General features: G+C 38.5%; 2 protein-coding genes across 5 annotated transcripts; one reads left to right on the forward strand and one right to left on the reverse strand.

Moving 5' to 3' along the window:
- The first annotated feature begins 193 nt into the window (after positions 1-193).
- stk25b (serine/threonine kinase 25b) lies at positions 194-5,725 on the forward strand. Of its 2 annotated transcripts, XR_013786454.1 has the most exons (12): positions 194-610; positions 985-1,215; positions 1,641-1,697; positions 1,788-1,896; positions 2,005-2,162; positions 2,435-2,620; positions 2,758-2,903; positions 3,080-3,182; positions 3,646-3,717; positions 3,812-3,845; positions 4,828-4,964; positions 5,178-5,436. XR_013786454.1 is itself a non-coding variant. In XM_079453336.1 (11 exons), the coding sequence occupies exons 1-11, from the start codon at positions 581-583 to the stop codon at positions 5,215-5,217; spliced, it is 1,269 nt and encodes a 422-aa protein (XP_079309462.1). In that variant the 5' UTR covers positions 194-580; the 3' UTR covers positions 5,218-5,725. The 2 variants fall into 2 exon arrangements, 1 of the variants encoding a protein (XP_079309462.1); XM_079453336.1 differs by lacking the exon at positions 3,812-3,845 and having other exon boundaries at positions 5,178-5,725.
- A 797-nt stretch (positions 5,726-6,522) lies between these two features.
- Positions 6,523-13,792, reverse strand: septin2 (septin 2). 3 transcript variants are annotated; one of them, XM_079453067.1, is made up of 13 exons: positions 13,687-13,792; positions 12,638-12,679; positions 12,162-12,276; positions 11,433-11,519; positions 11,168-11,291; positions 9,964-10,098; positions 9,719-9,836; positions 9,530-9,631; positions 9,241-9,386; positions 8,990-9,073; positions 7,953-8,013; positions 7,761-7,855; positions 6,523-7,538 (listed from the first exon to the last, which is right to left on the reverse strand). In XM_079453067.1, the coding sequence occupies exons 2-12, from the start codon at positions 12,659-12,661 to the stop codon at positions 7,769-7,771; spliced, it is 1,083 nt and encodes a 360-aa protein (XP_079309193.1). In that variant the 5' UTR covers positions 12,662-12,679; positions 13,687-13,792; the 3' UTR covers positions 6,523-7,538; positions 7,761-7,768. The 3 variants fall into 3 exon arrangements, with proteins under 3 accessions (XP_079309193.1, XP_079309191.1, XP_079309192.1); XM_079453065.1 differs by lacking the exon at positions 13,687-13,792 and adding an exon at positions 12,805-12,912; XM_079453066.1 differs by lacking the exon at positions 13,687-13,792 and adding an exon at positions 12,811-12,871.
- Between the last annotated feature and the right edge of the window lie 1,950 nt (positions 13,793-15,742).

Raw genomic sequence — 15,742 nt, forward strand, 5'->3', positions numbered from 1 at the left:
CATTCATATATCATCTGTCTACCCGTAAACGCCTGAATGGAAATAATTTTTCAAGTTTTACATGTGCAGTGCCGTCCAAACAGAGCACGGGGGTAAACGTGAACATTTAAGCGTTGCTAAAATGTTTACATTACCGAAACTGCAAGGGACCGATGCCTAGTGGAACTACAACTTCCAGAGTTCCCCGTTGCTTGACTCACAAGCTGCGCATGCGCGATTGCACCTATTATTTTGGTCTCCCGCAAGCAATAAATGAAGAGCTGCCTGAACGTGTGTTGATCAGTACAACATATTAACACGCGGAAACGGGTTTGCTCATACACCGGTGGTTTTATACATGGAGGCACACGACACCTAACGTTAGATAGCATTCTCGCCAGGCTGCGGGGTCCGCCATCGGGGGATTGGAGGCCGAGAAAACGGCAGACTAGCAGGGCATGCAAAGGTGTTTTTGTATGTAAAAGCTAGCTGGCTAAGCAGGGCATCGGAGGAGCAAAACGTTGAAGAGTTCTCCAGGACCCCACCTTTTGCAGAAAGGGTTACGTCTGCTCTCAACCACACCGAGCAGCTGTCAGTCAGGATGGCGCACCTCCGCGACATGCAGAATCAGGTAAAGCCGCAACCCAGCCGAGTTTATTCATTCTGGATCCACGCGTATTCCTTTCATTAGTATTAAAGGACACTACTGTTAAGTGTCAGCCTTTATTTGTAGTAAACGAGCATCTCAAAGCCGGGCACCTTAGTTGTCTATATGTTTTAATGGAAATCCAAGATTTCTTTATCTTGCAACTTGCTTTCTTACTGTATTTCATGTCACGTCTGTTGTTTTCTTTACGTTGTATACAAGTTAAAATGTTATCCTAAGGTACATATAAGGGCTTCCACTCAATTTGTTTTTTGTCTCAAAGTAGATTGATGTTTATAGCGACACTTTATTAGTATTGTCTTGTACATTATAACTGTACTGTCTTTCACTCCCATCAGAATTCACGCCTGGATCCAGAGGAGTATTTCACGAAGCAAGAACGCATTGGGAAGGGTTCTTTCGGTGAGGTCTACAAGGGCATCAACAATCGCACCAAAGAGGTGGTCGCCATCAAGATCATTGACCTGGAGGAGGCAGAAGATGAGATCGAAGATATTCAGCAAGAAATCACAGTTCTCAGCCAGTGTGACAGTCCGTATGTCACCAAGTATTATGGCTCATATCTAAAGGTGAACTCTTGTGGTGTGTGTACGGACATAGTATACTCATATTCACACCCATGCAGCATTTTCACACTGTATGTGTTTTAAAAAAGTGAGTGCACTTTTGTGTAAAGCGGAACACATTTTTTCTTACTAGCTTATGTGTTATAATCTTGACATAATTCTGGAAACTTGTCATACATTTTCTACATCTTCTTAACTATTATGGATGCTGCGTTTTTGACAACATACTAATATATATACTAAATCTATAATGCTTTCTTTCACTCAGAAATAAATAGTTACACCCACTCAACAATTCAAGTATTATAACGTTTTTTTACAGGAAATATGACTAAATGCAAAATGTCATGTGATGCTTAGAAATAGTGTGAATGTTATTCTTGTCATTGTCTGTAGGGAACTAAGCTTTTTTGGTCTTTTTCTTTTAGGGAACTAAACTGTGGATTATCATGGAGTATTTAGGAGGTGGCTCTGCTTTAGATTTAGTGAGTGAAACAACATTGGCTATTTATTTGTGGGAATCATTTCATATGTATTTATAGTGAACGATTACGTTCTTCTTTCACACTTTTCAGCTGAAACCAGGGCCCCTCGAGGAGACGTACATTGCCACTATACTGAGAGAGATTCTGAAGGGACTGGAATACTTGCATTCAGAGAGGAAGATTCACCGCGATATCAAAGGTGTGATAACACACACGCCTGCCCACTCAGCTTGGAAAGCGTTCACGTTTAATCACTTTTAATCGTACGAGCACTGCGATCATGATTCATGCTTGTGTCTTTCGGTAGCTGCCAACGTGCTGCTGTCCGAGCAGGGGGATGTGAAGCTGGCAGATTTCGGCGTGGCAGGGCAGCTCACAGACACCCAGATCAAGAGAAACACGTTTGTGGGAACTCCATTCTGGATGGCTCCCGAGGTCATCAAACAGTCTGCCTATGACTTTAAGGTGTGGAAATTCTGCCGAAATAAAGGAACAGATTTTCCTTAAAATGCAAGGGAACGATCTGGTCATTTAGGAGATCTATGCACTGTCAGAATTTTAATGGGCAAATGTGCCCGCCTAGCTGTGAAAACACACGTTCAGCACTCTGGCAGGAAGGCTGGTGTGGTAAAATGGAGCGCTTTGCTTTTAAAGTGATGCACTGCTTAAAAGATTTTATATTTTCTCTGCTTTCCAGTAAATATCTAAGCATTTTCTGTTTTGCATTTTTGCTGCAGGCAGACATTTGGTCCTTGGGAATTACAGCAATCGAACTGGCAAAAGGGGAGCCCCCGAACTCTGACCTGCACCCGATGCGAGTGTTGTTTCTTATACCCAAGAATCCTCCCCCCACACTGGAGGGCTCCTATAGCAAACCCTTCAAAGAGTTTGTCGAGGCCTGCCTCAATAAAGACCCTCGCTTTGTGAGTTGAATTTAAAATTTTCCCCTCAAAAGTGTATCGATGATTACTCCTGCACAAATACATTTAGACGTCTTTTGTCAGGTAAGTAAAAGCATTGATCATATTGACCGTGACCTCACTCTTGTGGTTACGTGCAGCGGCCCACTGCCAAGGAGTTACTGAAGCACAAATTCATCACGCGCTACACCAAGAAGACGTCCTATTTGACAGAGCTTATTGACCGATACCGCCGGTGGAAATCTGAATGCCATGGTGACGAGTCCAGCTCGGATGATTCTGACATGTATGTCATCCATCCATCATCATGTACATATAATCCATTGCTCTTGAACTCTAACTGCCATCGCGATATATTATTCATTTCTGTCTTCTCATCACTTTGAGCACTGGGCTTTTAATTGACTGACTGGTGATTTATAGCTTCAGAATACAGCATGTTTCTCCCATTTAACCCAATAGGGATGGAGATGGTGATGACAGAGACCAGTGTCCTGTGTGGACGTTTCCTACAGTCCGGCCCAGCTCCATGAACAAGCTCCAGAAGGGCTACACAAACACCGAGGTCAGGGACTAATGGAATGGTCCTTATAGACGGTTTCAGCCGTAACAACATGCAAACGTTATGTGGCCCAAACGTCTGGTAGACCTCAGCAAAGAATCAATAACTGTTGAGTAGTTTTAATTTCACTTAATACAATGAATATCCAATTAAACATTAATATTAATCAAAATAAATAAAAATAATCAATTGTTATATTACTAGCCACTAGCCAGACTGATAACCAAACACAGACTAGAAGTTAACAGGTAACTGCTTTCCTTTCTACTTGCTGTAATGTTCTAGCAGACCTATAAGTATAAGCATTTAGCGTAAAAAGTAAAGCAAATTAAAGTAAATAATGACAGAATTTCTATGTTTGCTTAATTCCTTTTCATCAAAATTCACTTTTGGGTTTTAAAATATTGTAGGTGTGGTTTGTTTCTTGTCGTTTTGGAGATCTTTTAAGTGTAATTTTGTGTTCCAGGCAGCTGAGACTGTACAGAGGCAGCCGAAGTCACAATGTCTGTCAGCGTTGGTCTCTCCCATCTTCAGAGAGGTAACAGTCAATCCCTGGCCATACACAGCAACTGTATTTGAGTCCGATTGATTTAATACGATTGTGTTCACACATGCAGTTTGGTTATTTACAGGAGTGACAACTGCATTTCATAACCAAACTCATCCGTAAGTATTCAGGATTCTTGTTTTAGGGTCAATGACGTACAAAGATTTTCGACATGCCAATTTAAAAATACAAATAAATAATATCTATTTCAGTTATTGAAACATTAAGAATGTGGCGTACACATAAATGCTGATTAAAATGAAGTGATTTTAATCAAAATATTAAAATTTCACCATGTTTTTCTTAATATTAATTCATTTCCTTGACATGCTTAACATTTTATCAAAATCTTAAGTATTTAAAGTGTTTAGAAACAAAGTATTTGCATTTCTTGAGTTTTGGTGAGTCATCTCTATATCAAATTATATCTATAATTTTGTCTTCTTAAATTAACAAAATGAAATGTATTTTTTTTACTGAAAATCGCACACAGCTGATCATTCCATTCACTTAAGCATAATGTCTCAGATTCATATTTAAGCCACAAAAATCTTAGATATTTTGTTATTATTATTAATGTTATTATTGTTATTATTTATATAAATTTATTGATCATTGACCCATGAACATCCTGCAGCTTGCACATTTGGGACATCCTGCAGTTAGTACATTTGGGACAAAATTATTGCAAAAATAATGTTTTTATGTTGACAAAGCAGGCTTCATCTTTGATATTTACATTAGTCACTATAGTTAGAGGCATCACATGCAAATAGAGTATCAGGTTCGGTTGCTTGTTCATACAGACATTATTACAGCTTCGACTGTAAGTCACTGTGTGAAAAGTTTCCAGACTCCTGTAAGTAATTGCAATTGTCAATCCTGAAAACTGACAGTGTGAACGTAACTCTCACCTTAAATGTGTATTCAAACACATTTAAGTGTTTGAATACACCGACGTTGACAAAGTAACACAGCACTCCTGTTGTCAGCTTTATGATTCTAATTATAGCTGGAGCAGATAAGTCAGCAGTAAAGAGTTATGAGCTGCGATAAACTGTGTATGTTATGGAGTTAAGTCTGAGTCTGTTTTGTCTTAAGTTGAAGGAGAAGAGGAGGGCTTGTGGAGGTGGAATGGGTGCCATAGAAGAGCTGGAGAATGCTTTTAACCTGGCAGAGGAGTCGTGCCCTGGTATCTCTGACCTTCTGGTCACACACATGATGGAGAGAGTGTGCAGGTGAGCAGACGTTTTATGAAGTACTGTGATGATACCAGATGGTAAACGGTGGCACTAAATGATAACAATATTATATTCCAAACCAGCAGTATCATAGCACTTTTTGTATAAGTGTGGCTCATGATTTTAATAAACATGAACTAAACAGTAGTTTGTATGAATATGAATGGTGCAATTTTGTAATACACTTGACTGAGTCTTTTCATGTGTCAGGTTCTCTCTAAATGGCAACACCACAACATCGTCACGGTGAAGCCCCGCCGCTGCTGTTGCTGATGCCCCTCCCTAAACCACCGGAGCCCCATCAGGACCACAACACAAATGCCACCACCCAGAGATCTTTTAATTAGTTATGATTCAATATTTTTACAATTTTCTTTATAGAATGGAAAGTATTTAAGAGAAAAGCCATGTCATTGAGCGAACTGTGTTTACCTGTTAGATCAAAAATCATATTATAAAGTGTTTATGGAAACATTGTGTTGTGTGGCTTACTGGTTTGTGTGATTGCATTTCTTTAGATAGTTTATGAATATCCATATTTCCAAAAGATAAACGTCTTTAAAGATGTTGTCCACAAATGACCAGGGACATAGGCAAATGTTAAAATCTGAACACACTTTTTTCCTGTAGACCTGTATACCTTTCTTCTGCAAATAAGCCATTTTTTGCATTCAACAGACAGCTACAGTACAGCGGTTTAGATAGCCTTATAGGCACAGTTCACCCAAAAATAAAAATTATATCATCATTTACTCACCCGAAATCCGTTTCAAGTTCTGATGAACACAGCAAAAAGAGATTTGAAAGAATGCTTGCAACCAAAGAGATCTTGACCGCCATTGACTACCATAGTAGGGAAAATGTCCAATGGTAGTCATAAGTGCCTCAAAACTGTTTGCTGTCCTACATTCTTCAAAATATATTTTGTGTTTAAAAGAACCAAACATATACACATATGAGGGTGACCAAATGTAGACAGAAGTTGCATTTTTGTGTGAACTGTGTTTTAAGAGTAAGACAATGATACAATTGTAACCTTTGAGTCTTATCCAGTTTTGATATAGCACACTGCAGTAAATGTTTTAATACATAAAAGTTTTTTTATATTTATATACTGTTTAGATTTAACGGGCCACATCATGTAGGCTATTTACACTGTGCGCTGTCAGTCACTCAGACAGGAAGGAGCTCAAGAGCTCAAGCTTGTTAATCCAAGTTTGTACAGTCGATATGTCAAGACCTCTACACCGACAGTCGCCACACCTTTCACATTATCAGGACACGATTTGTTTAGGCGTGTAACAAAGTTTTAATAGGATTTTGAATCGTTCATCTTCTTCAGAGTGTTCTCCCAGTTCGTGTGATAACGTGCGACCTCTAGTGGCCGTAAAGATCCACTAGGCACAAAACAGCCACCATTTTGACAATGAGAGGAAAATGTAAAATCACTTTCTTTTAAATATGCGAAACTACGGAGGTTAAACCTACCACCGATAATACGTTTAAATAGATTCAAATGGATACACATTGAAAAAGGAAAACAGAAATAAAAAAACAGTTTTGAATATAAAATTTATTACAAGATGATAAACAAAAGTGGTTTATTAGAAAGTTCTCAAGTGAAATATTATAACAGGAATGTTGACAACCAGGTTTTCAAGAGGTTTGCAACTAAGGAGGTTTAAAGAGGTTTAGCTCGCTGACGGTGACATTTGCTGTAGCAGATTTAATCCCACAAATCATATATATTTATAATACAGAAGAAAACGAATTCAGTCACAGAAATGTGTAAAAAATAAACATTATAACCAGGTAAAACTTGGCATGCATTAAGGTCAAAAAGCACAACAGCATATTTCAATGTCAATATATATCCCATCAGTAACCAAATTTCACATTGCACGTCTGATATTCCTTGAGTTTCCACCGAGCTAAACAAGTCACTCAAATCAGAGAATCGCTCCTTCTCCTTCATTAGACAGCACAGGGATTATGGAACACAGTAACTGTTTTTGCTTTAGACCATTCAACATAATGGCAGATGACATAAAGACTTCTTCATGCAGGATTGAGAGAAATTCTTCCCAAAACTCCTGAACTCAAGGGCAGCAATCTCTCTGGCAACACTTATATATAATGATGATATAAAATGAATAATAAAAAACAAATTCAATTCTTCATAGTGATTTTGAGCTACTGTGGATGGTATAATATGGGGCAGTAAGTACTTCCAGTGGTCTTGATGGACAAAAGGTGCTTTATATAAAGAGGTCCTATACCAGCAGTATTTGGCTTTTGTAACAGAATATAAAACATGAATTGCTCTGTGGGGTCCACAGACTTTATAACCGCTTCTTCATTTTAGTTACTGGCATAAAATAAATGAATTTTAGATCTGAGTAATGAGTAATCAGCATCTGAGTAAATAACAAAGAACTTAATACTGCTTACAAACACACAAAAGTGACAGGAACTAAGAAAATGACAAGCATGATGAGCCTGTCTCCTCACTTTCTCCAAATTTTGCAAGTTTTGGCGATGTGCGTGACTGGCTCAAGCTCGGGTCAGCATCTAAAAAAAAACACACACAAAACAAGCTCTCTAATTGCATCTTCGTTTAAATACGATTAGGAGCAATGTGTGCTGTATCAGGTTTATCATCAGCAACAATGACATGGTAAGTCAAGTATTTAGTCGTGAAATCAAAAACCCTCTCCTCAACGAAATCTGATCTCATGAGGTCACAGGAGACGGATGTTAATAGCAAGTAAACCGGTTCGAATGAGCTCTTACCTTGTTTCTCACAGATGTGGGCCGTCTCCCTCACCGTCCCCCTGCTTCAGCATCTGTGCCTGCATCTTGGCGATCATATCCTGCATCCTCCTCAGCTGAGAGACACAAAACACACATGCTCGTGCATTGACACTCATGCATTTTAATTATAAAACCTAGTTTACAGAGTGAAGACTGAGTGAGAGACTGTACCTCAGCCTCCTTCTCCTGCAGGATTGTGTCCTTGTCTGATTCCTCTGGCTCCGGGACGTTCCTGTTTCACACGGAGTAGGGGGGCCGGTGTAAAAAGCACCACACATAAATTAACTTTGTAGTTACGTTTCAGAAACAGTTTATTATACACATTGCCCACCTTCTTATATCTTTGTTCAATGCCAAATTTAAAGACTTTCATTGAAAGACCCCATGAAAACAAAATGGATTAGCTTCGAAGTTATTCATATGCTAGTGTACTCCGAAACATCAATGACCCTTTCCCTCAATACCAACGGCAACAGACAGCCAGGAAGTTACAGGCTTTTAGGCAGGTAACTAAAACCAACTGCCCATTAACTTCCTGGTCATCATGCTATTTCATGGAGTCTTTGAGAAATGACTTTGTGGATTAGTAACACGTTGGCATTAAAGGATTCGTGCTGCAGAGTTGTTAAGACGACAAACCCAAGGAGTTAGTGCAAGCGTGTGCTGAGCATAGCAGAAAGTCAGAGGACAAACGTTTGTGTTTGAGAGGTGTAGAAACAGTCAGGGTGTAGGATAGGTGGAGCTGTGACTGAGCTCCCAGCAGTACCTCCCCCTCCTATCCTCTAAAACATATAGATCTGAATAAACATTACACAACTATATCACACATTAAAAGTGATGCTTAAAACCAGAGTATGGGAAATTTTTAGGCTTACCACAGGCAGTATATCGACTAAATTAGCTCAAACTAATTCTTAATGGCTCAAAGCAATACTTCTCTTTTCACTCATTATTGCAGTTTCTGTGTGTTTTTAGCAAAATTGAGAAGTGTCTCTAAATAAATGTGCTTTTTCAATCTAGCTCCCTATTTGGTGTACTGCTTCGTTCAAATACCCGGACAGGCTTACTGGTTTCGGGATATTCAAATAATACTCAGCTACATCCTCAAAAGCTGCTTTATCACAGAGGCTGGGGAGGAGGTGGAGAAAGACAAGCAGAGCAGTACGTACGCAGGCGACAGAGGCAGAATGTAACCATGGGAGGACAACCTGCCGCCCCGTTTGAGGCGCTCCGAGCGGAAGTTCTCATAGTGAAGATCCTGAGTCACCTCCTGCAGGTCCTGCATATGGGTACTGCACAGAGAGTCCATAACACATTTATGCATTTGTAAGACACTTTTATACAAAGTGATATAAAGTGGATCGCAAGATATACCTCTATAAATCGCTATGAAGCCGCGTACAACAGAAAATACTACCAATACATAAAAATTCACAACAAAAAACTTGAAGAAACTCACATCAGCATGGTGCGAAGTTTAAGGAAGTCGTTGTGTTCAGGGTTTTCCACCTCCACTACACCCCATGGGTACAAACGTCCTCTCACCTTCTTCCCTTTAGCTTCAATCTGCTGGTTGGATCCCACCACAGCAAACGGTATACTGGCCTTTAAACAGCAATGCAAATAATATTCAACATTTTTACACAACTGGTCTTCGTTTCTGCTCCGTTAGTTAACCAAATAATTGTTCGCTTAAGTTGTGAATGTTTTATTTTTCTGTGAAAATGGCAAAACTACACCAAACACACCTTAAGAATTTTGGTCTGCTCTTTGAAATCTTCATCCTCATCTGACTCTGCATCAGGTAGATGATAGATCTTAATGCCATGCTCATCGATTTCATCCAAAATCTGCAACAAATAACCACAGACAAAAATCAAGCCAAATATGATGAACCAATGGGGATCTGTATTGGGAAAGAAATCGAAATGCATTACCCTGCGCTTGAGTCTGTCTCTCTCCCTGAGGGTCAGTGTGTCTGCCTTGGCGATAACAGGAACAACATTCACTTTATTGTGAATGGCCTTCATGAACTGGACATCTAGAGGCTTCAGCCTGTAAAATAGATGTAATCTTTAAATCTTTTAAACACAGAACTTTCTAAACGTATCTAATATACAACCAAAAATGTAAGATAAACGATACATCGAATGATTTGCAGGAGTGCCGGGTGAGATCTCACCCGTGACCCAATGGAGAAATGAAATAGAAGCAGCAGTGCACGCGGTTGTCAACAATGTGTCTGCGGTTGAGTCCGCTCTCATCGTGAAGGTAGCGCTCGAACTGGTCATCGATGTATGAGATAATGGTGTTGAAACTGTCCGATAAAACACACAGATACTCTTTCAAACACAGACAGAAAGGTCTTTATGAGTTCAGTGATTTATAAACATCACATATAATAAATATATTATATTGTAAACATATTTACTAAAAAAGTTAATATAAACATCAGTAGCTCTGTGATGTGTTTTACTCAAAGTCATTTCAAATGTTATGTTTAGGCTCTATTGACTGTCTCATCTTTCAATAAATAATTTTCAGGGTTTTTTTATTTTCCTTTGGTTTCAATTATTGGTCATTTGTTTAACAGGAAAAGAAGTGAATGTATAACTGTATAGACGGTTTCAACGCCAACAACATAAACACATTATGCGGCTTAAACTTAACTTCTGGTGGACATCCGCAATTAATATATAATAAAATGTTAATATAAATTAATAGAAACATAAATAATTTTTTATATTATAACCAAACACAGAGCAGAAGTTAACTTTGGACCAGGCGTGTGCGTCAGCCGTCTTAACTTATAATATAAAATACATATATAAGTATATAGAGTACATATATAACACACAAAGTACATTTTACCTCAAAGGACTTAAATATAATTTAATATATAACTAGCAAAACACACGTAAGAATGTTCAGGGTATGAAGAAAACAAATCACACCAGACCCACCAATAAAATGCTTAAAATTATTTGAACACACATTTGTGAACTTTTGTGTTTAAATGAAGGAACTAAAAGATTTGGTTGGACAAACGTATAAATGTGACAGCACACATTTCCTTTTTCAGACAATTCAATGTTTTCCTTCTGAAGCGGGTCAGGGAGTTGACAGGAAGAGGTCACACATGTTTCCTGTCTCTCAAAGTTAAAAAAAAAACATCCTCCCTGAACTCTGTATTATCCATTCCTTCCACACAAAATGTCTTATATTTTCTTCTGGGAAATTCTCCAAACTAGCTCTCCTACTGTAAATTTAATTTAATTAAAAAGTAAACAACAGTGGCAAAATGCCAGAGCCCACATGTTGCATATGGTCAAATATAATTCAGCCACAGTTTATTATTTTTAATGGCTATCGAAATCAAAGCTTACCAGTCTTCGCTATTAATGGCATCTCCATATCCAGGTGTGTCGACCACAGTGAGACGAAGCTTCACTCCACGCTCCTCAATCTCCACCGTCGAGGCCTCAATCTGCACTGTACGCTCAATCTTCTCTGAATGACAAAAGCATACAGTATGTAACACACGTTCTAATGATGCAAGTTAAAGAACCAAAGCCCTTCTGAGCACGGCAACATTATAAATATCAGACTTCAAAACATTTAGTTTAATACAGTTAATATTAAAACTCTCACCTGCAGCACCAGGAATGACTCTCTCGGGATAGAGATCGGTGAGAAATAAACTGTTAATCAGGGTGGACTTCCCTAATCCAGACTCACCTGAAAAAAAACACAAAGACAAATGAGGACCAACATAAACCACAAAAACACTTCCGTAAGACAGACATGTGCATTCATTTTTCTGTTGTCCCTTTCCGAGTGGACCATACTGTTTTCTCTCATATAAATGTTATTATTCTGCTATCTAAGCTGTCTTCCATCATCCTGTGCAGAGCTGAAACTGAGCAGCCAGTGAAAGTATTTGAGGCTGTAATTCTGCATTACTGTCATTTATTTTAAGGCGATGGGAAAAGTGTACAATGGGTCGTGCTGAGCAGTCACCCTCCCCCACTCGATTCTCCAGCAGATCTCATTTGTGTGTCAACAGCTGTACACACACACACACACACACACACACACACACACACACACACACACACACACACGGCTGAGAAGAGTCTCAACCAATCTGAAGCTGCCAAAGATTCCTGTTCCCACAGCCATTTCCACTCAAACACCAAATAGAGAATGTTGGATTAATTGACCACGCTGAGACTTTTAATTCATTAAAAAATAACAAGAACGTTTATGTATAAATACCACATGATACATATAATGAATATAATGAAAAGGTTTCATTGCTTAAGGAGATTTTAGAACAAGAGTGTGTTTTGAATTAAATATAATGTCAATGCTACTTACCCACCACCATAAGCGTGAACTCAAAACCCTTTTTCACAGATTTCCGGTGCACCTGGTTTGGCAAATTGGCAAATCCCACATACCCAGGAGTCTCTGGGTTTGTAAACTGTCCCTGCTGAAAATCAGAGAAGAGCAATGTCTCAATAAGTGTATCTCTACATATCGCTGCTGTCCTTCTGAAACGCTGTATCTCCATATTTAGCGATTTTTGTCATAAATTGTTATTAGTCACCCTTTATGTGTGTCGCTGGGTTTGCAAATATCTAACCAATAGAACGCTTTAAAAAGTGCTTGTTAACTTTGACCACACAGTATTTAACCATTTAAAAAATACAGTGTTTTCTCCATTTCCTGAAAAACAGCGAATTTACACACAAGCTTTTTTATATATCTTAAAAATCTTTCTCTGTGCACTGCAGCATTGGGAACGCATTGAACACAACAAAACTTGCACCCACATCCTCTCATTTCCTTACCTTCAGTTTATCCGCCTGAGACATTTTGAGCTCAAACAAAACCTGCAAAATGATTTACAAATTAGCTTTATTGATAGTGTTCACTTAACCACATTACATACTTGAGCAACTTGAAGTATTATATTCGTAGAAAAATTGGCCGCCATTGCAGCTCGAGCTAAACTTACACGTACAGAAAGGTTGCACATAAAGTGAAAGGTTTCAGAGCTACACAGGAACAGGAAGTCAGTTTCTGACTGTGTCTGTGTGCATCAGTTTAACCACAAACTCATGTCTGCCTTTAAACGGGAAACACTAAACCTAATATAGATTTCCTGTTTTATATTTTCATAAAGCAAAGCTTAAAGACTAGTCACATTGAATTATGTAGTTACTTATGACTTACTAGTATTTCTATAAACATGGACATTTGAGTAAAGTGTTAACTATAGAAATGACTGTAGGATGAGGAGTTAAAGGCTTGTGTTTCAAACCCTAGTGAGCTGTTTACCTAGACAGCATCGTAGATGATTTTAGCACAAGGACCAAAAAATACAGTAGGGTTTGAGACACAGACAAAATGTAGGACAAGCTGTGAGATCTGACATGATGAGATGGTGTCAGCACAGTAACAAGAGCAGAAGAACAGAGACAATGAAATAAAATAAATACTCATTGATACATTTAAGTAATATATACAGATAAAAGCTAGTCTAGTCTTTTTCTTTAATATTCAGGCTATAAAATAACATATCCTTTGCATTTGAAGAACTGAAATCTGTTTATTATGAACCTTTGGTAATCCCAACATCTAACATTATTACCCAAAACACATTTATTTGAAATGAAATGGGTTATCGTGCATATTGTGTTAGTTGTTGTGCTCTTAACTAGACCGGTGTCGATTTTCTTCGGCAAGGGCGCACAAAAATGACACGCCTCTGTTAACTGATTCATTAACATTACCGCTACCAGACAAACGATCATCTTGAGAAAACCAAACGTCCCGCTTAGGGTAAAAGACGTGTAGTCTGAAGCCAAACATACTTGTGTAAATGGGTGAAACATACCTTAAAGTTGCGGGGAAAACTCGGTTTCAGTGCTGCAGGGGGGTTTAGGATATGATGAGCCCAAATTCCTGAGATACCGGAACTCACACTGACGCCGACAGCAAAGTGCTGTGAAGAGGAGAACGTTTACACACTGGATATGTTTCACGATAAAAGTCCCGTCGCAGCCAAAATGTTCGCACAAATTAAGCTTTTAAGAATTAAATCATTGCTTAGAAATAGAGCCAGACGTTTATTATTTTCTATTATATGTGTATAGTGTTTGCCTTAAATTACTGTTTTCCTCGACTTTAAAAACTGAAAGCATACGAGTTTCCTTTCAGATATTTGTTCTGCACCTGAATTGTCCAGACACAGAGGAGACTGACAATAAAGCATTTCAGTACTCAGAGCTAGGATGACAACAGCATTGGTTCAGTGACCTCTATGTGGTGATGAATTATGGAAGCTTAAGAAATTGAACAGATGAATCAATTATCACAGCTTTAATCGGATATGTAGTTTAGCAGACTACAAATGCAACAAACAAATCATTGCTTTATTTTTTTCAAGGAGAAAGAAGAATGACTGCAAAATATGGTTAAGGTTCTAAAAAAGCAACTTGGATTTTCAATCCATTCTGACGTTCTTCACACTTACATTTATGCATTTGGAAGGCGCTTTTATCCACAGCGAATTACATTGCATTACTATACATTTGCTTCTAACTATGTGCTATCCCTGGGATCGAACCCAGGACCTTGTCATTGCTAACGCCATGCTCTAACCACTGGGTTTAAGGAACACTATGGATTAGTAACCACCAAAAAGCTGCATCTCCGCATTTTGTTTATCCCCATTACTGCAATGCTTACAGGGCACCTTTCACCTAAAAGCTTTTAATTTGCCATGGCACATTTGAAATGTTCAGCTAGCATTCTCTCAGAAGTGCTTCTCTCAGAAATGCTTTATTGCAAATGTCTCCGAAAGCTGACTGGTGTTATTTGGGACGTCCCAAAGCTTAGTGCGGTGCAAGTATTAATTTCACAGGGGCGAGTGTGAGAGTGGCTAGGGATAGATCCTGACACCTCTTTTGAGGTCTCCTTCATTCCTTCAACACATTTTACCAGCAATATTTCCATGAAAGGCTATTAAAGAAAAGCTTGACTTTCTCAAATGATTAAAATAAGCACAAGCTTTATCCCCCAGAGCAGAGCAAATCCGATGGTTTTCAAAACGCACTTGTACTTGGTGTCACAAGCTATTTTCCAGAACAGGTCAAGGATTAGTCAAAGGTTGTATTTTGTGTACATGTTCTGTTTATTTACAGATAAATAGACATTGCAATGAGTGGATAATCTTGTGAAAAACAGTGACTCATCATATAATCAAATAATCACATTTGATGTCAAAGAGTAGCAATATTCCTTGTATTACAGTATGAGCCTACCTTAATGCATTTTCAATGCACCACCCCCCCTCCCCCCCAAAAAATGCATTTCATTATGTCAGGATGAGAATAAATTAGCAATCAATAATGTGTGTATGAAGCTTTATATCGGCGTTTGTTTTTGACAATTAAAACTTCAGGACCAAGGACAGAACGCAACTCTTTGTGCGTGTGAGAGAGTATTGTGGTGATGACATTATGATGGGTTTCCTAATCTTTTCAAGTGTGGCTCATTTCATTGAGTTTTAATGGTATTTTACTTTATTTATTTCGTAGATTAATCGCAGTTTTTCAAGGATTAATTGTGTTTACACAAAGCCGATTTGGCGCAAGAGGCGATGTGAGCGAGAGCTCCTTACACCAAAGATTTCTTTCGTCGCACTTGACAGATACAGATATTTGAAACAAATATGTCACAACTCACATTTCTTTCTTGCACACTTCGGCACTATAGAGGCAAATAAATAACGCACGCTTTCTTGTTGAAGGCTGTGCAACCGAGCGTGTCACTTCTCAATAGTCTGAACCACATCACCAAAGCACCAATTCCATCTTTCCTGCAGATCATTTCAGGTTTTACAGTAACTTTTTTCGACAGAGACGCAAAGCATTTAATAAATGTCATGA

The sequence above is a fragment of the Barbatula barbatula genome, assembly GCF_947034865.1.
Source record: "Barbatula barbatula genome assembly, chromosome: 3".
In the NCBI taxonomy this organism is placed as follows: domain Eukaryota; kingdom Metazoa; phylum Chordata; class Actinopteri; order Cypriniformes; family Nemacheilidae; genus Barbatula; species Barbatula barbatula.

What these genes read in the sequence shown, in the direction of transcription:
- stk25b (XM_079453336.1), top strand. Translation starts at nt 581, where the DNA reads ATGGCGCACCTCCGCGACATGCAGAATCAG. An exon ending in GATTCACCGCGATATCAAAG is followed by an intron (nt 1,897 to 2,004) that starts GTGTGATAACAC and finishes GTCTTTCGGTAG; the next exon opens with CTGCCAACGTGCTGCTGTCC. An exon ending in AGTCTGCCTATGACTTTAAG is followed by an intron (nt 2,163 to 2,434) that starts GTGTGGAAATTC and finishes TTTTTGCTGCAG; the next exon opens with GCAGACATTTGGTCCTTGGG.
- septin2 (XM_079453065.1), bottom strand. Translation starts at nt 12,825, where the DNA reads ATGTGCAACCTTTCTGTACGT. An exon ending in TGTGCAACCTTTCTGTACGT is followed by an intron (nt 12,680 to 12,804) that starts GTAAGTTTAGCT and finishes ATCATTTTGCAG; the next exon opens with GTTTTGTTTGAGCTCAAAAT. An exon ending in ATTTCTCCATTGGGTCACGG is followed by an intron (nt 9,837 to 9,963) that starts GTGAGATCTCAC and finishes TCTATTTTACAG; the next exon opens with GCTGAAGCCTCTAGATGTCC.